The sequence below is a fragment of the Saccostrea cucullata genome, unplaced genomic scaffold, assembly GCF_032062105.1.
Source record: "Saccostrea cucullata isolate Sc308-1 unplaced genomic scaffold, CSIRO_AGI_Scuc_v1 ctg326, whole genome shotgun sequence".
Taxonomy (NCBI): Eukaryota; Metazoa; Mollusca; class Bivalvia; order Ostreida; family Ostreidae; genus Saccostrea; species Saccostrea cuccullata.
In genome coordinates this window covers 1,057,794-1,084,994 of record NW_026930161.1, presented here as the reverse complement: position 1 = coordinate 1,084,994, position 27,201 = coordinate 1,057,794, and the positions used below count along the sequence as shown (strand labels likewise).

Here is a 27,201-nt window from a genome sequence, read left to right as displayed (position 1 = left end):
GTAGCATTATCCTTAGCAATATGAGGACAAGATTGATTGCCTTCAGTGTACTGGAAATGATCCTCAATTCCTGTGGGAAGGATACAGATCAAAATTACATTCAGGAGGTACAAATCAGCTATATGTAAAGGGATGAAAACCTGTTCATCCTTGATCTTTGAAAGCATGGTCAATAAGTGATGTTTTGTGTATTTTTAAGGTTGTTTGTTTTTATGATTTAGTTTTAATTATGAGTATATTAGATTGCCTATTGAAAATAAACTTGATTTTAAAGGTTGTTGAGGACCTCTTCCAGTGTTTGTCAGACAATATGTGGAAAATTCCCCAGCAGTTAGAACTACAAAAGGCACAGGAAAAGAAGAGTAGATTACAGTGGAAGTTATCAGCTGGGACTGATTTAAATGTAGACAAGGAAACAGACTCTGAGGACACTAAGATTATGATGCAGAATGCCACATTTGATACAGACAAGTGTCTTAATTGTACAATAGAGAGTCCACAAGTGTTGGTGCATTCTACGTCAGGGAAGGGTTATGGACTGGGGTCCACAGCCATGGTGTCAGGGTGCTACAAGTGGAAGGTAAAGAGAATTAAGTGCCCGTAAAGAAATCTTGCTTTGTACTTCCAGTGGAGAATATTACAAATATTATTCTTAACAGGTGCTAATAGTGAAAGAAAATAAAGGCAACGAGGGTACATGTGTGGGTGTTTCAAAGTGGCCAATCCATGACTACACTCACCGTACCACAACAGACATGTGGTTATACAGGGCTTACAGTGGCAATCTCTATCATGGAGGGGAACAGGCCATGGCCCTCAATGGATTCACACAAGGGGACTTTATCACTGTCATTCTTGACATGGATGCCAAGACACTGTCCTTTGGAAAAAATGGAGAGGTATATACACAGTTGCTCATTTTACAAAGATTCACATTAACTTTTTAGTTTAAACATGCAGTTATAGCAAAAAGACTGAAGATTCTTGACAGCAACTTCATTTATTTAGTGCTCATGAAGTTGTATTTTTTTTGTAGGACCCTAGAATAGCATTTGAAGACATTGATGCTGGTGAACTCTATCCTTGTGTAATGTTCTATAGTGGAACACCAGGAGAAAAGGTAAAGTAAATCACCATGTAGTTTATTCAAAGTATCGGCTTTGTTTCTATATATTTCTCTAAAAGATGTAAATTAACACACAATAAACTTAAGACTGTGACATTGTCCACCTGAACTATCTGTAGTATTGTTTGATTTATGGACTAATATAGGTCAAGATGACAGACATGCAGATTTGTGAGGGAAACAAAGAGTTACTGCCAGGAGACCCCGTTTGTGCCCCCGTTACATCAGCTATAATGGAGGCTAACATCAGCATGATGAGGAGGCTACACAAAACTGAAACATGGGGACCCACCATTAACAGGAAGATTGTAGATCAACTGACGAAAATCAAGGACCTGGAGAAACCTCATAAGCTGGATGGTAAATGAGAGTTGTTATTTTTGTAGTATTTCGAACATTTGTAAAGATTTTGTGTGCTTGCTACTTTCAAGGAAGAATTTAATTCAAGATGCTGCCGTTAAAATTTGTTACGAACTTTTCTGTTGGAAGTGAGGCATTGTGATCAATCTCATAAAATGTATGGCTATGATATCAATTTAATTTAAAATATTTGTAGATATTGCCCAGAGTTTTCACTCAAAAGAGAAAAAGAATAATGAAAAAGATGCCAAGTCACAGAATGCAGCATCAAACAAGTCTGATAAGGATGGAGAGAAATCATCTTACAAGGATGACGAGAAAAAAGAGGAGGGTCAAAGTGAAGAGGAAGACAAAGATGAAATAGTAGACTTCACTGACGAAGAAACTGTTAAAACGCTATGTTCCCAGGTTAGTAGATAGCCACTCTTAGGGTTTCTGAATATCCCTGGCAATTGTTTTTAGATAAAACAATTTTGTCAAATTGCTCTTCTTTTTTTTGTGATTGTACTTTTGTAAATGTGGCTTTTCTCTATAAGGTTTGGCCTAGTTTGGTTCTTATTGGTGGCCTGGATCCAGGATTGAGGGTAGGAGGTAGCTGTAGACACAAGACGACGTCAAAGAAGGGAACACTAATGGGTGTGTCTAGAGAGGGGTCAGCCACTGTCAAAGTTCACTGGGATGATGGCGATAGTACAGTCAGGTCAGTAGCTCATGGTGAACATTTAATAAAGTGAAAACTGGAATCAAAGATTACAGTTGAGTAGACTGCTTTACCATTCTGATTTTATTGTTATGTTGTAGTGATGTGTTGTTGAGCAAAATAGAGGCCATAGAACCAGAACCGTTTCAAGCCAACAGTTTGTGTGGTCTAACAGCTGGACATCTGGAATCTGTGATGAATCTGGCCTGTCTAACAGAGGACATCCCTCCAGCATTTACAAATCTATACTCCAAAAATCCAACAGCGATACAGACTGATCTGGAGAATGCTAGAGAAACTGATGCATTGATGAAGAAGTTAGATGAGGATATTGCCCGAGTTCTTGAACAGGAGCAGTCGTCTGTTATTGGAGTGGATCACAATGCTGACAAGAAGGTTATTAAGGCCCCTCTTGTCCAGCTGGAGACCTTTGATTTGGACAGTACAGAAGACACAGCAAGCAGCACTTCTTCTGTGACCTCTCCCAGATTTCCCGATCTTACAGGGTCTGATGTTAATCTTATAACCAAACCAAAGACTTGTCTGTTTGAAGCTCCTGAGTTAAGTGGCGTCACATTGGAGGATGGACCTGTTTCTTCCCCCCAGTCTGGGCCAGAGGTTGACAGTAGAGCTGAATCAGGAAATGTAGAGGAGGAAAGTCAGGAGGAGGAACAGACTCTCACTGACTTTCAAGTAAGTTTCAGCACATCTAATAATAAGAGCCCCAGTAACTACATATATGCCTACATCATGTAAACAGATTTTTAGCTCACCTGAGCTGAAGGCTCATGTGAGCTTTTCTGATCACATTTTGTCTGTCTGTCTGTAAACTTTTCACATTTTTGGCTTCTTCTTAAGAACCACTGGGCCAATTTTAACCAAACTTGGTACAAAGCATCCTTGGGTGAAGGGGAATTTAAATTATTAAAATGAAGGACCAGGTCCTCTCACAAAAGGAGATAATTTAAAAAAGACAAAAATAGCTTGGGGTCATTAAAAAATCTTTTTCTCAAGAACCACTGGAGCAGAAAAGCTGAAACTTATGTGGAAGCATCCTTGGGTAGTGTAGATTCTAAATTGTTCAAATCATGACCCGCGGGGGTTGGGCGTGGCCACAATAGGGAATCAAAATATACAAAGAAATATATAGGAAAAAATCTTTAAAAATCTTCTTCTCAAGAAACACGGGGCCAGAAAAGCTGAAACTGATGTGGAAGCATCCTTGGGTAGGGTAGATTCTAGATTGTCCCTGGGGGTTGGGCGGGGCCACAACAGGGAATCAAAGTTTTACATAGAAATATATAGGAAAAATCTTCTTCTCAAGAACCACTTGGCCAGAAAAGCTGAAACTTATGTGGAAGCATCCTTGGGTAGTGTAGATTCTAAATTGTTCAAATTATCACCCCGGGGGGTTGGGTGGGGCCACAATGGGGAATCAAAGTTTTACATAGAAATATATAGGAAAAATCTTCTTCTCAAGAACCACGGGGCCAGAAAAGCTGAAACTTAGGTGGAAGCGTCCTGGGGTAGTATAAATTCTAAATTGTTCAAATCATGACCCCCGGGGTTGGGCGGGGCCACAATAGGGAATTTGAATTGTCCAAATTAAGACCCTTGGGGTACGATGTGGTCACAATAGGTATTACAAGGGGGAAATCGGTTAAGATTCACATGGTCAAAGCTTCTCATGTGAGCGATGTGGCCCATGGACCTCTTGTACTTTTTGAATGTGTTGACTTAAGGAATATAATAGTTTAATCATAATGTGATCTTTCTTTTCAGCTAATGCAGAGATCCTTTATACAAGTAACAGCTCTGAAAGCCCTTAATGTAATAATTCAGTGCAACAAATTCACAGAGATGTTATTGGTTCCAAAATCCGATTTGATGGCAGATTCCAGTAAGGCTTTAGTTGATGGCACTGTTGTTAGAAGAGATGAAGACTTTAAATGTGGACTGAGGTCTCTGATGAAGAAGATGGTGAAGATTTCCCTGTGTAATGCCTCCTTAGTGAAGGTGTTTACTGTGGCAGATTTAGAGAGAGCCCAGGCTGTACTGTACCAGGTGCTCACTTTAAAGAGTGCTGAGGAAAATGCTGGCATTCCAGAGTTAAAAGGTACATGAATGTTTCAAACAGCTTGGTCCAAACAATGAAAAATAACCTCCATCACCTAAAAAATTATTTACAATTTTGATTTTAATAGCAAAACTTCATCCTGGTGGAGTGCCTACCATCAAACCTACCCGTGAAGTGAAACAAAGGGAAACACCATTCACATTTAAAAGACTGGAGGGAAATCTAGGTAGTTTTATCATCCCTCCCCCCAGTATACCCAACCTGCCCCCCGACCTTACAGAGGAGGAGATTGACATGTCGCAGGAGGATTCCAGATCAAACATGCAGCAGACTTCTATCCTGCAGTTCCTAAGACGAGGGCAAGTGTTAGTACATGTACACATTCATGTAGATCCAAGCTCAATTATCTTGTACTTTTTAGGGATGCTTGAAAACTGAGCCTACCAAAGGGTTAGAGATTAAAATTCTAACATTGATTTAAGTGTCACTTGGGTATATGAATTGCTGTATGTTTTTAGATAATACAGTAAGTCATTTTTGTAAATATTATACAATTATGGACTTCAGTGTAGGTCGATATGTGGTTATAAGGACTCATGGCAAGATTGATATTGACTGAAGACACAGAAAGTGATAGCAACCGAGCCTGCAAGGTCGCTATCATTTTCAGTGTCTGAGGTCAATATCAATATTGCCATGAGTCCTTATAACCACATATTGACCGTTCACCGAAGTCCGTAATAGTTATATTATACAAGAGGCCCAGGGGCCACAGCGCTCACCTGAGCACATCGGGCTTGAATTTATCCCCCCCCCTCCAGGCGTTCATCATTTGAACAAACTAGAATCTACACTACCTGAGGATGATTCCATATAAATATCACTAATCATAGCTTTGAAGTACTTGAAAAGAAGATTTTAAAAGGTTTCCCTATATATCCCTATGTAAAACTTGGGTCGGCCATTTTGGCCCCACTCTTGTTCCGGGGGGTATGATTTGAACAAACTGGAATCTACACTACCTGAGGATGATTCCACATGTTTTTCATCTTTCCTGGCCCAGTGGTTCTGGAGAAGAAGATTTTTAAAGATTTTTCTTATATATTCCTATGTAAAACTTGGGTCGGCCATTTTGGCCCCACCCTTGCCCCGGGGGTCATGATTTGAACAAACTTGAATCTACACTACCTGAGGATGATTCCACGTGAGTTTCATCTTTCCAGGCCCAGTGGTTCTGGAGAAGAAGATTTTTAAAGATTTTTCCTATATATTCCTATGTAAAACTAGGGTCGGCCATTTTGGCCCCACTCTTGCCCCGGGGGGTCATGATTTGAACAAACTTGAATCTACACTACCTGAGGATGATTCCACATGAGTTTCATCTTTCCTGGCCTAGTGGTTCTGGAGAAGAAGATTTTTAAAGATTTTTCCTATATATTCCTATGTAAAACTTGGGTCGGCCATTCTGGCCCCACCCTTGCCCCGGGGGTCATGATTTGAACAAACTTGAATCTACACTACCTGAGAATGATTCCACATGAGTTTCATCTTTCCAGGCCTAGTGGTTCTGGAGAAGAAGATTTTTAAAGATTTTTCTTATATATTCCTATGTAAAACTTGGGTCGGCCATTTTGGCCCCACCCTTGCCCCGGGGGTCATGATTTGAACAAACTTGAATCTACACTACCTGAGGATGATTCCACATGAGTTTCATCTTTCCAGGCCCAGTGGTTCTGGAGAAGAAGATTTTTAAAGATTTTTCCTATATATTCCTATGTAAAACTAGGGTCGGCCATTTTGGCCCCACCCTTGCCCCGGGGGTCATGATTTGAACAAACTTGAATCTACACTACCTGAGGATGCTTCCACATGAGTTTCATCTTTCCTGGCCCAGCGGTTCTGGAGAAGAAGATTTTTTAAAAATGCCATTAATTTTTAACAAATTCATGATTATCTCCCCTTGGAAAAGGGCGTGGCCCTTCATTTGAACAAACTTGAATCCCCTTCACCCAAGGATACTCTGTGCCAAGTTTGGTTGAAATTGGCCCAGTGGTTTTTGAGAAGAAGATGAAAATGTGAAAAGTTAACGACAACAACGACAACGACGACGACGACGACAACGACGACGACAGACAACGGACAAATTTTGATCAGAAAAGCTCACTTGAGCCTTCGGCTCAGGTGAGCTAATAATCACTCAAAGTGAATGCACTGACACAGTCCTAACTGAGCAGACTCGGCTGTCATTACGTCACAATGGTTAAATCACGCTTCTTATATTATGACATCACGTTCTACGTAACTTTGGTGGAATGGAACGGTGTGTCATGTGATATCATTTTCCGCGGACGCGCTTTCATGTTGACATCACTAAAAAGGAATATCACGTGACGTTCTTTCAGCCAATGAAAATTACGAAAATAATCTTCTTATATACATGTAATATGTAGTAACATAACATTATCTTCTTAGATATTATGATTTAGATCAAGTCATCCATGGTTAAAGATTGAACATATTTTTATTTCTTAATCTTGATTCAAGGATAAAATGAGTTGATTTTAATTTTTGTATTGATTATTTCCTTAGGGCTGGAGGAGTCAATAATTCATCTCCCAGGAACCAGAGAAACATTGCACCTCGTACACCAGCTGATTATGTTTCACCACCTGCCAATGAGGAGGTGGAGACAGAGCCCCCACCACCACCAGCACCACGCAGATACTCCTCCTCAGCCACCCTACCCTCTACATTGTGCAGAAGGATTGGCAGTGCAGCCAAGAAACCACCCCACCCACCTGTTAGGGCCAGGTCTCCTTCACCTCCTCCCCCACCCATTGCTGCTCCTCTGTTAGAGATGGGGTTCTCCATTCAGGCCATTAAGAAGGCTATCAGAGAAACAGGTTTGAAAAATTTCAAATTTTGTCTGTTATTGTTTATGTACAGTAAAACTCAGTTATAGCTAAGTCTTGGAGACCTGTGAATTTACATGTAATTCGATGTATCCGTAATACGTTATATCCGTATAACAAATTCGTAGAAGTATATATGACGAATTCGCAATAAGCACGTTTTCCTTCAAGTATTACTACTGAGTGTGGTAGGGAAGCAATTATTACATAGGATTTTGAATTTCATTTGCAAATTCTTACTAAAAATGAAGTCAGTTCAATATATCTAATTTTAAGATTTTTGAAAAGTCGTTATAAAAGATGTAAATTTCATCATTTTTAACATCTACGGGACTCAAAAACAGTTCGCTATATCCGTATATTCGCTATATCAGAGTTGTCATAACCATACAATTTTACAAAGAAATGTTAAGAAACTTGCTGGGGACCCCGAAAAACTTCGGTATATTCGTGAATGCGCTACATCAGTGTTCGTACTAAACGAGTTTTACTGTTTATAGAATGTTGCAAAATGCATAGAGATCATTTTGATTCAGGTTCCCTCCAGGATAACCTGATGAAAGTAATCATTGTTTATAACAATTTGACAGGTACAAATGGGAGGGAGGTGTCAGCCAGTGGTATAAACACCCTGGCTATGTGGATGTTGGAGAATCCAGACAGCACGGCTGATCCGGCTCCATCAAAGTCTCGTGAAATGAACAGACGGGGCAGTCTGGAGTCCCTGGACAGAAGAGGACTCAGGTAACATCTTTTTTAAAGCCATGACATAAGTTTTCATATGGATATGGTGTGAAACTTAAAAATAGGTGTTTATTTTTGGGCCTTGCATGAAATGTTAGTGCCTTTAGAAGTTTTGATTTTTTAATTTTTCCAGCAAAACTTTTTTTTAAAATACTTTATATTACATGTTATAATAATGGCAGACTATTAAATAGAGTAGTGCATATATATGTTTTGATGCCCCTGCCATGAAATAGTTGTGGTATATATATTTACAACTTTCAGTCCATTTGTGCACCAATACCATTATACAGGTGTATTCATTATGTCAGATGGTTTTCTAGACCTTTTTTTGTCCCGTGCTAAAATATATAATGAGCGGATATTTTAGAATGTGTCCTTATGATGAGGACTTACAGATGTAGCTCATGGTCTCTCCCAATAGTTATCTTCCTTGGATTTTGTAAATTTATTATTTGGTGTTTTTTGGACTTTTTTTAAAGAGTATCACTTTACATACATGTAATGCAAAAGTATGCTGTGGAATTGACAACTTAACGAAACAAAACCAGCAATGGGATATTTATCATGCCTCATTTTCCTTCCTTGGTATTTTTATTAATTCCTTGGACTTTCAAAATAATTCAAAAATTTTATATGTAGGAGGAGGCGACCATTATCCAGTCAAGAGGCCACCAATAGGAATGCTGACGACACCACCGATGATACAGAGAACTTTGGTTCACTATTCTTACGTAGACAGAGACCACTCACCAGGACCAGGCACATCAATCTCAGAAGTATCGGCAATCTAGGTAAAACTGAATCAAGTACATGTACAATACATGTCATAAAAAAGGAGTAAAAATTGAATTATATTTTGTAGTGATTTTAAAGCAAGAAGTTTCATTGTAGACAATGAGGATGATGATGACACTAGATCTGAAATGCCTATGCCCACTGGAGAGGAAGGTTTGCTGTCCCTATCTGAGTTATACAATGTAACTAGTACTGGGCAGGAATACAGTGATAGTCTCCTGCGGCCCCACTCTCTGGCTGATTTGTATGACAACATACTGGAGCTACAGGATGAGATCTGTAATGATGACAGCATTGAGGATTTGTTTAATGTGGAACATGCTGAACATAGGGACACTTGGGACTTGTTTAATGCTTTGGTTAGTATATAAATATACGAGTATAAATTATACATGACTGAACACTTAAACTTTGGCAGCTCAAACACTGATATCTCGATGTATCATGGATTTGTCAAAGAGATTTTCTAAATCCCAGCCACTTATTGTTTTATGAATTTTTTCCCTCAATGTTTTGAATCCTTGGATATCTCTTAGTATTTTCTTAGTCCCAGCAAGTTATATATATATATATGTTTTCAGATGTTATCTCAAATTTTTGTAAGTATTACATTTCTCCGTCTGACACAAGCAACTTGCAAGGCCTGTCCCATTAAACTTTTTAGTTGTGTTTGTTTTACATTGTTCATGAATATGCATGTATAGTTATTTACTTTGAGTAAGTTCCAAATTAGGTTAACGTTGTTGGATATTTGCTTCCCAATCTACTTTAGATGCTAACAAAAGCATGTAAACATTTTTCATTGATAGAGGCGAGAGTTGGAAGACCAGACTACCGTGACCTGTGAACTCTGTCAGCAGGAGACAGCCAATTTTAACAGGCACATGAGAACTGAACACCCGGGATGTATGGGTAAATATCAGGAATAAAAGACGTTGTATTAAAGAAATTCTAGTGTTTAAGGGAATATGTAATAAAAACAATGTCCTTCAAAATTTATTTATATATATATATATATTTTTTTTTTGCTATTAAAAAACAAACATTTTTTGCAACAACATACTGTAAATGTTTTATTATTAGCATGTATGATAATTGGTGGAAATCGACTTTTAAGGAAGTTAGCGTTGATTTGAGTTAACTTATTTCTTCATATTCTTAATTATTTATATAAGTGCAAGACATTTTAACATTGTAGTTGTATTAGCAAAAGTTTCTTTCCACCAAAAGCGCTAAAAAGAATACACAGCCAAATGTAATACGTTTACAGTAATTCTACATCTGCAAATTGTAAACAGTAGAAAAAAGTTAAAGCCACCATCTAATTTACAGGAAGTTGTGCCCAGCATGGCTACAGGAGTAATGGTATTTACGTGGATGGTTGGTTTGGGGGTCGTTGTGGATCAGGTCACCCGTTTTACCTGATGTGTCCCGACTGTCGGGAGAAATACCTGGAGGCCAGAGGGAACAGGGAAAACCTCCAGAACTCAGCTGATTTGGCCGATCACAGGTCTAGTGTCAAGGCCCCGGACCTACTGGATATTCTAGATCATGGAATAAATGGTATAACAATTCAAGATTCATTCAAAGTACATTCTTGTAGGACAGTTATACTATAGTTATTTTGATTTCATTATATGCAGGAAATAACCGTACTAAATTACTTGTACCATTACGATTTATGTGAGACAATTAATTTTGATCATTGGTTTCATTAAATTTAAATCATTAATATTTGGTTTGTTTTGTGCATTTTCTCACAGATCCAGTGCCTCTTTTCTCTGATTCTTCTCAAAGTAAGCCAGTGACAGAGAAAGCTGAAGTTCTGATGTCCAAGATAGGACTCACTGATCATAAGCCGGTACCTGAACCAGTCAAGTTCTCAGAAAATGACCCACTTGGTACAGGTCTCCTGAAATCTGCTACATCGTCAGGAGATGTCTTGATGACACTCTGTAAGTTTGAATTTCTTCACAGGAGGCCAGGCAGTGTGTATTTTCCTGAAATGCTACATTGTTTTGGGGAGTTTATTTTATGGAAGACTGCATAAATTTCTTGGTCACTGAATTGATACACATGTATTTTACAGCATCATTTGCCAAAGGAAACCGACCAGATAGCCGTAACAAATCGCTAGGGGAGCAGGCATCCTTTATTAAAACAAGTGAGGACAGAAAAATGGCTCTTTATCGAATCACTTCCACAATGCAGATCATGATAGCAAGATCCATGGTGACAAAAGTTTTGTCTGTGTTAGCAGCCAGGTATGTAAAGTTTTGTAATTTTTTTTTTGTTGCTGATGGATTTTGTAAATTTGAAACTTCCAAGATAAGAGAGACTTAAGCAGAATTTAGATTTTAGTATAATAGGAGTAAAAATAGTTTATTGTTAGAAAAATACCAGACAATGGATGTTAAGTGATGGAAATATATACGTTAATTTCCTTCTCTTGTTTTTAAGTGGTCCAAATTGCAGTCTGCCTTCAGCCCTGGATTACATAGGTCTGTCTGATATCATGACCCTTGTCCAGTTTATGTGTCTGTGTGCTACAGGGAAGGTTCTGTATCCTGTGAGTTGTCAGCCCAGAGACTCGGCTGAGAGCTTGAGTCACCTGACCACTGCTATAGGTACCCTGGTCCAGGATAGCCCTGCCTCTCTCCAACAGCTTATCCAGCTCTGTACACAGGTCGGTGATAACAGACAAAATGAGAAAACTAAGGTGGTAACAGAGAAAGAATGAGGAAATGAAGGTTATATACATGTAATTCTAGGCAGTGAATGGAAGCTAAAAATATTTCTGTTGCAGAGATTCGGGTCAATGAAGTCAAGCACTGACTCAGCATATAATCAATAAGTTCATGTACAAGTATGTTCTCTGTACTTAGTACAGCAAAATTAGTCAAACAATGCTTTATTAACTCTAGGGACAGCTAAAATGTGTTTTTACATCCATGATTCAGTGTATCTAGATAACTTCGCATATCTTTATTTTTTAATTTGGTGAAGAACATTGCTGGACAGAGCAGATACATGTAGATTTCAATTGTAGGAACTAATGTTGGCAGCAACAGGGGGCAACAAGGGAGACGTCAGAAAGAAGACAAAGAATGCCACCCCCTCCCAGCCGTCCTCCATGCTGACCGTCACACAGTCCCTAGTCACCCTCCTTACTCGTAATAAGTGGGTCAGCAGTCCTAACTGGATATCCCAGTGGTTCCCAAGTTCAGGTACGTGTTCATTTACATGTATAAAGATCAGGGACAGTGTAACCATTTATCCCGTATGTCACAAATTGACATGTATGAGGGTTGTCCCGTAAAATCTTGGACAAAACGTTTTTCTCGAAAAGTAATGGGCGCACTAAGCTGAAAATTTCAGTAAATGTATTTATCATATTTAAGTGCATGATAATTTTTTTGATAAAATATAGGCAAAAATAAAGGTTTTGTTATGCTTGAATGTGCACGGGGTATTGTCCTACGGCGCACGGACAAAAAACCAAGGTTTTATTAAAGAATACACAAGTCTGAATTCAAAATAAAAGTTTAAAATACATAAGATTTGGATTAAAATTATCCTAATTCAATTCCACAATCAATTTTGTAGTCTTTGTAAAAATTTTAAGGCATTTGGTTAATTTTTGGCAGTTTCTCGAGCATTCGAAATGGGAAAGTGGTAAACACAACACACGAAAAATGGTGACGTTTTATGACGTTACGGCGCACCGGAGAGCAGTTCCGTTTTAATTTGATGTTGTAATGACACCTTTAGAGATTTGAAATGACCATAGAAGAAAAAAGATTATAAAAATATCACCATATCTTAAGTATACAAATGAAATAGGAGTTTTCTTAGCGAAGTCTTATGTGATCGAGTCCCTGGGGAGTACAAAACATACGGACAAACTCCTAATGTAATAGCAAAAGACGCTGTCACAGTAGACCGCCGATATAAGATTTTCTATTAATGAATGATGGTGAGAATATTGTCCGTAACTTACTGATAAATCTTCAGAAGATCGCATGAGGGTGCCAATTGGTTCTTCGACTGTTTATGGAGACTAAAGAATGTGTATCAATGAAATTCCTAAATTTAAGTCGGACTCAACCAACTTCATTTTCAGCAAAGATAAAACGTGACACTGTTTTAGACACTTTGACGTTATAATCCATGCGCCGTAAGGTGATACAATACATGGCATAAAATCACATAATTTGTTTATTTATGCATATATTTATCTGAAATTTGCTGTGCATATTACTAAAATATGTACTAAATAATAGTGAAAATTTCAGAACGCAGTGATGTTTATTTTTTACACTAGACAACTTGTCCACGATTTTACGGACAACCCTCGTATAATTAGAGTTAAAAAGATATGATACCTGATGCTATAGATTATGTTTTAAAAACTTTTATTTTTAGATTCCCAAGAATCAGACTCTCTATCAATTGCCGAATCCTCAGATTCCCCTACTCGGGAGGACTCACCTCTAAATCTCATTAATGCACTGGCAGCCTGTGTACTGTCCACTAAGTTATCCTCTGTGTACAAGCACTGGGCTGTCAAAGAATTTATACAGGTAATTATGATGTTTTAATAATGCCTATTTCCAATACGACAGGAAGCTATTTGTATATACATTAAGCATTGCTGCACAATTAGCACATCCCTTTTTTGTGTGGAATAAGTTTAACATTGATTGATATTGGAAACATAATTACAAGTTTAAATATATTTATAAGAAATTTTACAATGTGTATTTACAAGTTTGTTTTGTTTTCAGTGTTTGTCCTCTCAATCTGCTGGTCAGCCTGGACAGATTGTAAATCAAGTGGACTGGGGTGGAGACATGCCATCTTGTCCAGTGTCCAAACTAGAGGCCCACCAAAACAAACTGGCCCACTGTGTGTGGAGTACCAAGAAAAATCTCTTAGCCACCAGGTTTGTTCTATGATTATCAGCCTTAAAATTATATACAGAGAAATAGGCTCTCTTTAGTTTGGCTCTTTTTGGAAATTATCTTCATTAGGAGTAGATTTATCTGATCAAAATTACATACCGAGTAAACTGTAAAACTTATTTTTTTTCTGGACAACAGCGATTCCACAGAAATTTGTCAGTTTAAATAATATTCAGGACTACACAACATTTCAAACAATTGAATTAACTGAAAAATACTTAAAGTTTATTTTGTCTGTGAAATTATTTTTAGAATGCATGTATCCAGATTTGACAAGTTTTACCCTATATGCAAATAATTTTCTGATAAAATAGCTCTAGGCAGACTCAGAATGAGGACAATAACTGTGAATATTTCTGTACACCATGTGCAGTGTTGTAATACAGTTTATTATATTGAATCAGTGGGTATGATGGTACATTGCGAGTGTGTTATACAGTGTTGTAATACAGTATGTTATATTAATCAGTGAGTATGATGGTACACTGTGAGTGTTATACAGTGTGTTAATACAGTATGTTATATTAATAAGTGGGTATGATGGTACACTGTGAGTGTTATACAGTGTGTTAATACAGTATGTTATATTGACAGTGGTTATGATGGTACACTGCGTGTGTTATTCAGTGTTATAATACAGTATGTTCTATTGACAGTGGTTATGATGGTACACTGCGGGTGTGGAGTCTGCCCAACAGAACCCACCAGTTCCTACAACAGACCTGTATATTTAACCGCGGGGACGAGGACTGTGAGGAGCTGGACGGGAACCTTCTGACCTGTATCTGCTGGAGCAGCACGGGGAAATACCTCGCGGGGGCCATAGACAATACTGTCAATGTCTGGACTACAAGCGGTATGATATCAATATCTGTTTGTCTTTTTCACATAAGCACAAAATTACTGGAACCAGCAATGGTACAGTGTACATGTGTATGTCAGTTATTTTTAATAGGAAAAAAAAATTCTTCTATTTTGATATAAGAACAAAAAGATTATATTCCGTTAGTAATATGTTGTATGGTGCATGCATGTATATGTATCAAGAGCTTTGTAACTTCATTCTTTTGTATTAAAAAGATACATGTATAAGACTTCCTTTAAAGTTAAAAAAATATGTTTAATCAAATAGATTTTTTAATTGAGCAAAGTAAATCTAAATTGTTTTTAGATCCCTAGATTATAGATATTTTAGGTGTATTGAAATGTTGTTGTATTTGCTGCTAGTTACTCTTTTTCTGATTTTCCTACATTATCCTGTATCAGGTGGAAAAGGTCACCTGGATATCCAGCCTCATTTTGTGTCTGTAATGACTTGGCCAGAACACAAGGGAATGATGGGAGGCTGCCTGGGACTGACCACTGACACCCTTCTGATTGGTCGACTGGACGGCTCACTGGCCTACATTGATGTGTTTGACAGCTCTAGCTTTAAGAGGCATGAGTTAGATCATTGCTACAGAGAAAATGGTAAGAACTGTATGAACTGTATGAATATGATTTATGTGTAAAATGTTCCTATGTTCATTAGGTGTGTTGTTTGAATAAATGTATGTGTAAAAATTACATTTAGAGTTGAATACCAGTAATTGATCAATGAGTTATACTCCATAGAATCAAAAGTTATAAAATTGACTAGTCCATATGTTAATTATCTGCATAAAAACCTTTTTTTAGAAAGGCTACATCCAGAGTACAGAATAAGTAAACCATGTGTTGTTTAGTTTCAGTTACACAGATTGCATGGTTTGATGAAGATAGGCCATTTGCTGTAGCATTTAGTGATGGGGTGATTTCTCTTTGCACAAAGTTGGAAATTGAGGAACCACAATTGACAAAAGCCTTTGATGTAATAACTTTTCTTCCTGCTCTCTTATTTTTTTGTTGATCCAATATTTCTATTAAAAGTAATTTTCTTAAATAATTTCAAAAGGATTTCATACTGTGTTGACTATTTTTCACTTTTGGGGTATAAAAAGTTAGTTTTTATTATATTTTAATTTTAAAGTGCAGAGGTTTATATACATTTTATTTGTTGTCTATACGAAAGTGTTATTTTAATATAATGACTTCTTTTATCCTCCTTCATAGAGTTCTATTATTTGTATGAAGTGGGACCCCACTGGTCACATGTTGGCTTGTTGTGCTGATGGAGAACCTAACATAAAAATCTATACAGGCAGGCAGGAGTTAAACCTGGCATTCAAACTACAGCACAGGGCTGAAGTCTCGGTACTTCAGTGGTGCCACACCTTAGGGAAGGGGGACAAGAAGGAATTAATGATGGCAAGGTGGGATATGTTTGTCACATTTTACAGCAAAGGATAAAAATGTTTGATATTATTGCTTATTTCCAATATGACCAGTATTTGTAATACTCTTACAGTGGCTGTGGTGATGGTGTTGTCTATGTCTGGATGTTGAACCAGTACACAGGAAGTGAATCGAGTTTATCACCATTTGATTTTGACACAAATTCGGTAAATCAAGTGAGTTCTTCAAATAATTTCTTCTCAGTAAGGCCATTATATTTCTAAAGTTTTCATGCCATCTTTTGATTCATTTTGCAAGACTTGGGTAGTATGTAGAGAAAGATTGTTTATGATTTTTTTTTTTTAAAGTAAGATAGTTGTTGATGAATGAGAAATTCCCGATGAATTGTTTAGTCAGGAAAGGGCATTGGAAAGGGCATTCAAATTTTTTTTAAAGGAATGTTTTAAACATTTGTTTCTATGGGTATAAGTGATAAATTATTCAATTTTCAAATATATAATATATTGCTTATTTTTTCATAGGAAGAGGAATTTTGTAACTCTGAGACGTCCATTCAGCCACTTTTAACAATGCGGGGTCATGTTAGCACAGTGACTTCTCTTGCGTTCTGTCCATCAGCACTGATGCTGGCTTCAGGATGTGACAGAGGCTGGCTTAATGTCTGGTCTATCTGTGTAAGTTTATTTATGTGAGATGTGAGAAAATTGTGAAACATCACTTATAATTTGACCCCCCCAAAAATTTATGAGATAAGTAAAATAAATAATGATAAGCAAGTTTCTCAGTTTGTTTTTAAAAACATTTTCCAAGTAGATCAGTTTGTGATAAATGTATCTTCACTTTAAATCTTAAGGATGGAAGTGTACTACAAACTCATATGGAGAATGGTATGGTCAGTGACTTGTGCTGGTTTGCAGATCATGGACTTGCAGCTTGCTTCAGCAAAACTAAGGTTAGCATTCAGGGAAAGATGTCAGAATTTCATTGTTTGATTTCTAAAATTAGTAAGTGATAGTCTATGCCAAGGAGGTTTGTGCTGTATGTGTCAAACTCTGAATTCACTTGCAGTTCCATGTTAATGAATTTGATACTCATTTCGTTTAGGATGTAGTTATTCTGCATTATACTACAGACCTGTTAGAGAAGAACAGAGCATTGTCTGTATGTAGAAAATCCCTGAAGCAGCAGGGAATCTGGGGATTAAATCAAGCTCCCTTTCTACTCAGTCTGATACAGAAGTTACCCATTCTTCTCCAGGACCAGTACCTGTATGAAAAGGTAAATGGGGATTGTCGATTCGATGCCCAGTGATTGGTAAACTTTGCTATTTTGACATAGGCGTGACTATCAGAAAATGTTGAGATATTCAATGTGTCAAGATATCAGAGTTGAGACTGGACATCTGAGATCTCACTGCATAGTAAAACAGATGAATGTATTGTGTACATGACTTCAATAGAGGCTAGCTTGTTTATTTCAGCTATCCCTCTATATTTATTAGAAAATGTAAATAAACTGTTACTAAAAAAATTCAAAATATGTGCTTTCAGCTGGTTACCATTAATTCCTTTGTCAGAAAATAACTGTGATTCATTGTGGTCCAAGGGCCTCTTGATTCTTAGAAGGAGAATTGTGACTTGGTAATTATTTATTTCCTTATTTCAATAGCCTAAGGTGGTATCTGGCCAACAGCTGGTACACAGCTCTTACATGCAGCATCTGGCTATTTTAGCAGTAGGACTAGAGCTGGACAAACCCCTTTGTCACGAACCATGTGCCCCCCATCATGTCAGTTCTGACAATGGTAAGGTTATCACTTAAGATGATTGTATGATGCTTGCATGCAATTTTTGAGTATCATCAATTATATGAGAAATTCAATGTAAAAAGCTCCAGTATTGTTTTATTATCTTCTTATTTAACATAAAGCTGACCTGTAATGTTCTTTTTCAGTCCAGGGCCTGGTGATTCCAGAGTGGCAGTGGTTATTGTCCTTCTCAGCAGCTGTCAAGTCAGCCGAGGCTCTCTCCAATAGAACGCCATTCCCAGAATCCTTCAGAATGCTCAATAAAGATACACGCTCCTGTCATGCACAGTCTTTGGTATAAAATTTAATCAACTTTGAAATTCCTCACTTTGCAAATACATGTATACCTGTTTTAAATGTACATGTATTAAGATCTTTAAAGTTAGACTTCAGAACAGAGATAAGCTTTTGAATTTTATTTGAATATAAGTGTATGTCCAGTCTTCATAAGGCATGGTTTCTATTAGGACAACACAAAATGGGAGCTGAACATGGATGTACAGATAATGACGTGGGCCATGCAGAAACCGGAGGACTGGCTGATAGGGGGGAAATGTGAGGCCTTCCTGTGGGGGAGTGGTAGAAATGGACAGATGTCTGAGGGAGGGAGAGGGGCCTTTGTTCCTGTCAAGGTCCAGTCCTTCTCCTGTGCACAACAGGTATGTGTTATTCTGTATTTTTGTGGGTCTTATACATGTACATGTGAGAAAAGTGTATTGTAAATTTTAATGCACTTCTAACATTTTGAAATTAAGATGACATTCTTTTAAAATTAATTTCAGAATAATTAATCGTATTACACAAAAACTATTTATCATGGTATACAAAGTAACATCTGGTCTTACATTCAGTTCTGATTTGTTTCAGATTATATGTGGACAGAACTGTACCTTTGTAGTACAGAACAATGGGATAGTAATGGCCTGTGGAGAGGGTAGCTACGGTCGACTGGGTCAGGGTAATTCTGATGATCTTCACTCACTAACGGCCATATCCTCCATTCAAGGTAGAGGACTTTCTCATTACATTTTATAAAATTTTACTTGGTTTTGTTTATGCTTAGCATTCCTATATACAACAATTTAATCTTAAAGGCCTGTTATCAGAAAGATGTTGACAGTGATTGAATGTTTAGCTCACCACAACAAAGTCATTAGAGTTTCTGTAATACTATCAGTCTCTGCATCCAAGGTTAATGTTTTTGGAGCAGATTTCTTTTCTTGTACTTTAATGCCTTACTTGAATCAGAGATTCACAGGAAACTTTAAGTTGTGCATAAATTTCATGAAGCATGACAAGGTTCCCTCTACAAATCCTATCTTCCAGGTTTTGTGGTGACACAGTTAGCCACCTCAGTAGGGTCAGATGGCCATGCTTTAGCTGTGACAGAGAGTGGGGAGGTGTTTTCCTGGGGGGATGGTGACTATGGTAAACTGGGACATGGCAACAGTGATAGACAGAGGAGACCCAGGCAGATTGAGGCCCTCCAGGGGGAGGAGGTCGTTCAGGTAATTCAAACAGAATGTACTGTACTTATTCCATCAATCAAATCATTCATTTTAAGAACATAATGATGCTTACTTCAGATTATTATACCCCCCGCAAACAAAGTTTGGGGGGGTATATAGGAATCACCTTGTCCGTCTAGCTGTCCGTCTGTCTGTGCAAACGTGTCCGGTCCATATCTTTCTTACGGAGGGACATTAGAATCTACTACTCCACACAAAGATTGCCCATGACCTAAGGGTTTGTCATGACCTTGACGCAAGGTCTTTGGGGAACTTCAAGGTCACTGGAAGAAAAATTTCATAATTCGTGTCCGGTCCATATCTTTATTATGGATAAACTTGGTAGGTTCTCATTTCACACAAAGATTTCCCTTGATCCAAGGGTGTGTCATGACCTTGACCCAAGGTCATTTGGGGAAGTTCAAGGTCACTGGAAGAAAAATTTCATAATTTGTGTCCAGTCCACATCTTTTTTATGGATAAACTTCGTAGGTTCTCATTCCATGCAAAGATTGCCCATGACCCAAGGGTTTGTCATGATCTTGACCCAAGGTCATTTGGGGAACTTCAAGGTCACTGGAAGAAAAATTTCATAATTTGTGTCCAGTACATATTTTTCTTATGGATAAATTTGGTAGGTTATCATTTCACACAAAGATTGCCCTTGACCTAAGGGTGTGTCATGACCTTGACCCAGGTCATTTGGGGAAGTTCAAGGTCACTGGAAGAAAAATTTCATAATTTGTGTCCAGTCCATATCTTTTTTATGGATAAATTTGGTAGGTTCTCATTTCACACAAAGATTGCCCATAATGTTAGGGTGTGTCATGACCTTGGCCCAAGGTCATTTGGGGAAGTTCAAGGTCACTGGAAGAAAAATTTGATATTTTGTGTCCGGTCCATATCTTTCTTGTGGATAAACTTGATAGGTTCTCATTTCACACAAAGATTGCCCATGACCCAAGAGTGTGTCATGACCTTGACCCAAGGTCCTTTGGGGAACTTCAAGGTCACTGGAAGAAAAATTTCATGATTTGTGTCTGGTCCATATCTTTCTTATGGATAAACTTGGTAGGTTCTCATTTCACACAAAGATTGCCCATGACCCAAGGGTATGTCTTGACCTTGACCCAAGGTCATTTGGGGAAGTTTAAGGTCACTGGAAGAAAAATTTCATAATTCATGTGTGATACATATCTTTATTATGGAAAAACTTACTTCTGAAAAACCCAGCGGGGGGTATTTTGTCCCGTTTGGACAGTTCTAGTTTGCATGTGCTTGTTTCTGGGTTTGCAGTTATCTTGCGGATTCAAGCATAGTGCTGTAGTTACATCTGATGGCAAGCTGTTTACCTTTGGGAATGGAGACTATGGAAGACTGGGTCTGGGTACAACCACCAACAAAAAAGTTCCCACCAGAGTTGTGGCCCTAGAATCTCACCAGATTGGATATGTAGGTTACTTTATACATGTAGTTATACATGAAATAACGAAAAAGAAATATGTTTTTAGTTCTTATTATATAAAACTTTGTGATTACTTGTGAACCTGAACAAAACTTTGTCTAATCCCACACTGTAAAATGTGTGTCTACTGTATTTTAATTACTGAAGGATGACGTCTAAAATGATATTTATTTTTCAAAAAATTACACATAGGTTGCCTGTGGTTTAAACCACACCTTGTGTGTATCATCAGATGGAACAAATGTGTGGGCATTTGGAGATGGAGACTTTGGGAAGCTGGGACAGGGAAACACTGTTGGAAAACATTTACCGACTAAGATCAAAGCTCTCCAGGGACACGTAATTAAAAAGGTCGCCTGCGGAACACAATTCTCTGTAGCTCTTACAAAATATGGAAAAGTCTTCACATGGGGACAAGGTATGAGAGCTTTATCTTATTTTAAAATGCTGTGACAAAAGTTTTATCATAAAATTAGGTTAATGTAAGAGTAATTTTGTCCATTGTTTGCCTATTGCAGAGAGACTGATAGGGCAACCTGACACAAGAGGGGGAAGTAATTGTCAGCCACAGGAGGTTACCTCCCTTTCAGGCTACTTTATAGAGGATGTAGTTTGTGGGGCGGAACACACTCTTGTTCTGACCAGTGAGGGTGATGTTTGGGGGTGGGGAAACAACAGCGAGGGGCAACTCGGCTTAGGACATACAAACTCTCCTGTGAGGGAGCCTCAGCTAGTGCCATGTCTGACAGGAAAAAATATCAGACAGGTTTATACAAAATTCATTATATTACTGTAGATCACTAAATTTTCGCGACACCTTATTTTCGTGAGATAGTCATTGACTCTTGATTAGCGAGACAAAATTTTCGCGAATTGTGGTTATTGCTCTAAATAATCTTAAGGAATACTATTATACGCAAGAATTAAATTTTCGCGAGCACACTGTCTCACGTAATTACGCAAAAATAAAGTTCTCGCGAATAAAAAGTGATTTACAGTATATTATTATATATAATATAATTATCTTGTAGTTCCTTCTCAGTTTTAGGTACTTGACATTATTTTGTGTATATTTGCTTGATGTACATTATTATATGTCCTGAGAAAAGAAAATTCATAGGCTGGCATATCACGATAGTTTACATACTTTTCCCTGTTTACTATTTGTAGATATCGGCAGGTAGGACACATAGTGCTGCCTGGACCACCCCCTGTCCTCCACAGAGAATTCCTGGTGTGCCTGTCCCCCTACAGCTGGGGACCCCCAGTAAAGTCCCTGCCAGCTGTAGTACCCTGAGGGAGTGTCCTATGGAGGATATACAGAGTCGTCTCAAGCTGCTCCATCACTTCTCAGATCTCATCTACACCTCGTGGAGACTGCTTCCACTTACAACAATACAGAAGGTAAAATACAATACATTCCATGGTAAATTTGTTATATTAGTTATTACAAATAAATTGTTCTTTTGCAATACTGGGTCCTTGTTGAAACATACTGTTTTCACTGTAATCAATTATGTACTTACTTTGACTACAAACTTATTTTTCTGTACATTAGTTTGTAATAGTTTGATTAATGTTTTTATTAATTGAATTTCATTGAATGACATTTAGTTTCATGTGAAGTGACATAAAATAGGTACCCTGGTAGTTAAAATATTAATTTAAAGTAAAATATATTTTTGTTCATCAAAATTACATTTCTAACAATATATCATATGTTTATCATTGTGACTGTGTAGGAGAACCAATGAATGATTTTTTTTTCCAGAATGATTTGCCTCACTATGCAGCAGGCATGTCTGGTATTGTGGATGGAAGATTAAGACCTTTATTGTCCCCCCGAGTGTTCTCACTACCCATGGTCAGGGCTATAGGAAAAACCATGGTGCAGGGAAAGAACTATGGGCCTCCTATCACAGTGAAAAGACTGTCAACAAGGTACACAAAGATAGAATTTCGTATTTACTATGTATAAGTAATGTGGAACATACGTGATTGTACTGGACTTTGAAAATTGAGTCAATGATTACTTATGCCCAATGGTGTTCAAGTGAGAGTAAAATATTCAGGTAGGTGCTTATGCTGAAAAAATTTAATTAATTTGTATCAGGGCTTTTATAATTGTGTACATGAAAGTTTGTCGGTCACTTACCGGTAAGTGATTGTTGCCATCTGTTTTTTGTACATGTAAGTCATTAATTTTGCCTTAACTTTTCATAGCTTAACTTCACCAGAATTCCATTCAGAAAATACGTAAGTTTAGAGTATAAAACATGCATCATCACTTAACCATACAACCATTATTCCAGGGGTAAGAAGTGTAAGCCAGTTTTTACACAGATAGGACAGCAGGTGATTAAACTGAGGGCAGAGGACCTGAGGTTACCAGCACGGGCCTGGAAAGTCAAACTGATAGGGGAGGGGGCAGATGATGCAGGAGGAGTGTTTGATGATACCATCACAGAAATGTGTCAGGTAACTGCACTGTAGAATGGTAACTGAAATTGCCAGCTTTTTTAATATAAACAAAATTGTGTCATGCATCTGAAGTAGTGATATGTAGCCCTGCAAAAATGCTTTAATCAAAAGTTTTCTTGCTAATTTGTCTTTTAGTGATTAAAATTTTGCATACAAATATAATTTGTAATAATAGAGAATATTTCATGAGAGGGTAAAATGTACATTTTTTGTCTTTAGGAATTGGAAACAGGAATTGTGCCATACTTCATTCCAACACCCAATGCCAGAAACGAGTCTGGAAATAACAGAGATAGGTAAGAATGTAAAATGGATGATATTTTGTTTAGGTTGTTGGCTAAAAATTTGCTAGAGTTGCTGTGACATGTCCCTTTTATTAATCCAGAAAATGCCAGTTATTACTTTCTGAAATTGTGATTGCAGATTTTTGTTGAACCCAGCCCGCTGTGGAGAAGATGATCTTGCGATGTTTAAGTTCCTGGGGATTCTGTTCGGGGTGGCCATCAGAACTAAGAAGCCCCTGGACTTACATCTAGCCCCCAGTGTGTGGAAACTCCTGGTAGGAATACCACTGAGACTGGAGGACCTTGAGGAGGTATGAGGAGTTATTAAAGGGGTCACATTCTACTCTGTGAGAAAGCTGGATTGTATTGTTGAAGAATTGAATTCTGTGGCAAGATTTTATAGTATTAAAATTTTGACTGTAACTGCAGTATTGATATTTTAATGATTTCATTTCAGTGAAATATTTATTTAAAATGTTCAACCTTTGTTTTTGCAGACTGATCATATTTATATCCAAAGCTTGAGAGGTATTCTGGATATTCATGAAAGTGGAGTGAATGAAACCAACTTCCATGAGGTAGTGTGTCAATTGTTACTAAAACTAAAGGATGTTGGTGGGAGGGTCGTTTTTTTTTTGGTTATTTGGGCATGTGGTTGAATTTGTTGCCACTCATTCCAAAGGGATAAGGGATGAATTATAGTACTCAGGATTCTTTTTTTTTTTAGATGGGTTAACTGGTGATAAATATATTTTCCTATTCATAACTGTTGGGAAAAATTATGTCCTACTGTTAAATCACCAGTTGTAGGCATTAGAGGGAATACATATTTTTTCCTCTAATTAATTCTTGTTTGATGTATTGAGTAAGCATTCTGTAACAGGCCATTATATAACTCTTACATGTGTATACAGTAATGTAAGAAACATTTCCATCTTAGTATCTGAATGTAATTTGCAGTTTATCCCTCTGGACTGTTTTGAGGGTCAGAGTGCTGATGGCAGACTGGTCCCTGTTATCCCTGGGGGAGGGGCATTACAGCTGAACTTCAACAATAGGAGGGAGTATGTGGAGGCAGTGCTGAACTACAGGCTCCAGGAAATGAACCGACAGGTGAGATGTCAACAAGTTACAGTCTGTAATTAGATTTATCTGTTGGCTGTTAATAAACCTATATAAACCCTTCTCATTATAATGGGAAGGGGATATGGGATACATAATAGAACAAGCATAAAAGAAAGACCAAATTTCTAACCTTTTCAAATAAAGTAAGAATTTCTAAATGATTAATATGCTTACATACCAGGTATATGTTTGATAATTTTCCAAATTTATTTTAGGCTGCCTCAGTAAGGGAAGGTTTGTCCTGGATAATTCCTGTTCCCCTTTTGACCTTACTGACCCCACAGAATCTGGAACAGCTTGTCTGTGGGATGGAGGAAATGTCTGTAGATGTTCTCAGGAAAGTGGTCAGGTAGGATTACACAAGTAGGCAATGTCAGTAGATGTTCTCAGGAAAGTGGTCAGGTAGGATTGCACAAGTAGGAAATGTCAGTAGATGTTCTCAGGAAAGTGGTCAGGTAGGATTACACAAGTAGGAAATGTCAGTAGATGTTCTCAGGAAAGTGGTCAGGTAGGATTGCACAAGTAGGAAATGTCAGTAGATGTTCTCAGGAAAGTGGTCAGGTAGGATTACACAAGTAGGAAATGTCAGTAGATGTTCTCAGGAAAGTGGTCAGGTAGGATTACACAAGTAGGAAATGTCAGTAGATGTTCTCAGGAAAGTGGTCAGGTAGGATTGCACAAGTAGGAAATGTCAGTAGATGTTCTCAGGAAAGTGGTCAGGTAGGATTACACAAGTAGGAAATGTCAGTAGATGTTCTCAGGAAAGTGGTCAGGTAGGATTACACAAGGAGGCAATGTCTGTAGATGTTCTCAGGAAAGTGGTCAGGTAGGATTACACAAGTAGGAAATGTCAGTAGATGTTCTCAGGAAAGTGGTCAGGTAGGATTGCACAAGTAGGAAATGTCAGTAGATGTTCTCAGGAAAGTGGTCAGGTAGGATTACACAAGTAGGAAATGTCAGTAGATGTTCTCAGGAAAGTGGTCAGGTAGGATTGCACAAGTAGGAAATTTCAGTAGATGTTCTCAGGAAAGTGGTCAGGTAGGATTACACAAGTAGGAAATGTCAGTAGATGTTCTCAGGAAAGTGGTCAGGTAGGATTACACAAGGAGGCAATGTCTGTAGATGTTCTCAACATGTATTACATTAGGATCAAATGTCTGTAGAGGTTCTCAGCATGTATTACATTAGGAGGAAATGTCTGTAGAGGTTCTCAGGAAAGTAGTCAGGTAGGAATTAAAGCATGTTTTTATGCCCCCCTTTCAAAGAAGGGAGGGCATATTGCTCTGCTGCTGTCTGTCGGTCAGTCAGTCAACCATCAGTTTCCTTCATTTTCTTCACAGAGGTTGCACATATTGAAATAAATTTTGGTATACAGATTTATCATAAGAATAAATGGAGGGGGACATACAGGTTTTACATCTCCTGTTAATCCAGTTTCAATAGATTTTTATGCACAAGGACTTTGCATCAGGAAACATACATATATTGATTTTGCCATTACTATTTAAAAAAAAAACAAACAAAAATTTAATATTATTTTATAAACCAACGCCCTTGTTACGCTTATTTATTCTTTGTACAATATAGATTATTACATCTTCATGAAATATGCATTGAATTTCAGGTCACCTGAGTCACTTGGGTGATCTTCTGCCATTTTGTGTTCTAATTTCATACAGCATCACTTTTGTTGTGCTTTAGGTATCGTGGAATTGATGAGAAGAATGAAGTGGTGTGCTGGTTTTGGGAAGTCCTGGAGGCATTCAGTAATGAGGAGAGAATACAGTTTCTTAGATTTGTCTCTGGACGGACCCGCCTACCAGCCAACCCTTCTGATATCTCACAGAGGTTCCAGATCATGAACTCGGACAGGGTAAGTGTAGATTGATAGGATTGGATCTTAAGTAGGAAAAGAATGTAGCATTGTTTCATTTCAGCAGTTTTGAAAACTTATTTTGCATATCATTTTAAAATATCCCTGCAAAGAGAAACCAAGAGAATCATAATGTAGTGCAACATTTCTGTTATAAAAGTCAGGATACAAATTATTTGTTCTTTCTTTTTAGGGTGCCAATTGTTTACCAACATCTCAGACCTGTTTCTTTCAACTTCGCCTACCAAATTATCCAAGCAGAGAAATGCTGGCAGAGAAGCTACGTTATGCCATTTTCAACTGTCGATCTATAGACATGGATAACTACATGCTGGCCAGGAATGCAGAAAATGAACAAATGTCGGATGAGGATATTGATGATGAGGATCTTTTTAACACAAATTTTGGACAAACATAACACTTCAGGACATAAAGTCTCTAATTTAATATTCTGTAAAGTGCATAATTGTCACCATATACCAACCTGCATATAAGACATGGTACAGTTATTTAATATTTACATGTATGTGGTATGCAGGACATACTAGGTATTCTGTGGGAAATGTCATCTGTGACTTTGACAATTTTTAACTCTCCATAAATTAATATATGTTTGTTTGAAATGATTGATTTTAAAGTTGTTTACTTGCTTTGTTTATGTGTCTGTGATATTTGCTGTTTTATAAAGAAGCTATGATGTGAA

At 37.7% G+C, this 27,201-nt stretch overlaps 1 protein-coding gene across 1 annotated transcript; it reads left to right on the top strand.

The window, feature by feature from the left end:
• The first annotated feature begins 6 nt into the window (after positions 1-6).
• On the top strand, positions 7-27,201 carry LOC134283141 (probable E3 ubiquitin-protein ligase HERC1). The gene is made up of 48 exons (XM_062765600.1): positions 7-107; positions 275-580; positions 660-899; positions 1,037-1,120; positions 1,273-1,486; positions 1,683-1,894; positions 2,023-2,186; positions 2,288-2,879; positions 3,969-4,302; positions 4,391-4,622; positions 6,853-7,166; positions 7,766-7,919; positions 8,562-8,713; positions 8,814-9,076; positions 9,527-9,629; positions 10,050-10,280; positions 10,481-10,672; positions 10,807-10,981; positions 11,178-11,403; positions 11,767-11,944; positions 13,143-13,300; positions 13,505-13,662; positions 14,338-14,537; positions 14,948-15,151; positions 15,406-15,530; positions 15,773-15,972; positions 16,068-16,170; positions 16,477-16,629; positions 16,809-16,907; positions 17,060-17,233; positions 17,624-17,759; positions 17,909-18,057; positions 18,230-18,421; positions 18,630-18,768; positions 19,089-19,270; positions 20,567-20,722; positions 20,928-21,153; positions 21,254-21,501; positions 21,906-22,139; positions 22,507-22,676; positions 23,048-23,213; positions 23,436-23,512; positions 23,640-23,811; positions 23,998-24,078; positions 24,461-24,613; positions 24,841-24,974; positions 26,327-26,498; positions 26,692-27,201. Exons 1-48 carry the CDS (start codon positions 21-23, stop codon positions 26,914-26,916), a joined length of 9,039 nt encoding a protein of 3,012 aa, XP_062621584.1. The 5' UTR covers positions 7-20; the 3' UTR covers positions 26,917-27,201.

Excerpts from the sequence above, each read along its gene's own strand:
- LOC134283141 (XM_062765600.1), top strand. The coding sequence starts at position 21 with ATGAGGACAAGATTGATTGCCTTCAGTGTACTGGAAATGATCCTCAAT. Across the intron at positions 24,614-24,840 it reads TCCAGGAAATGAACCGACAG|GCTGCCTCAGTAAGGGAAGG; the intron begins GTGAGATGTCAA and ends AATTTATTTTAG. Across the intron at positions 26,499-26,691 it reads AGATCATGAACTCGGACAGG|GGTGCCAATTGTTTACCAAC; the intron begins GTAAGTGTAGAT and ends CTTTCTTTTTAG.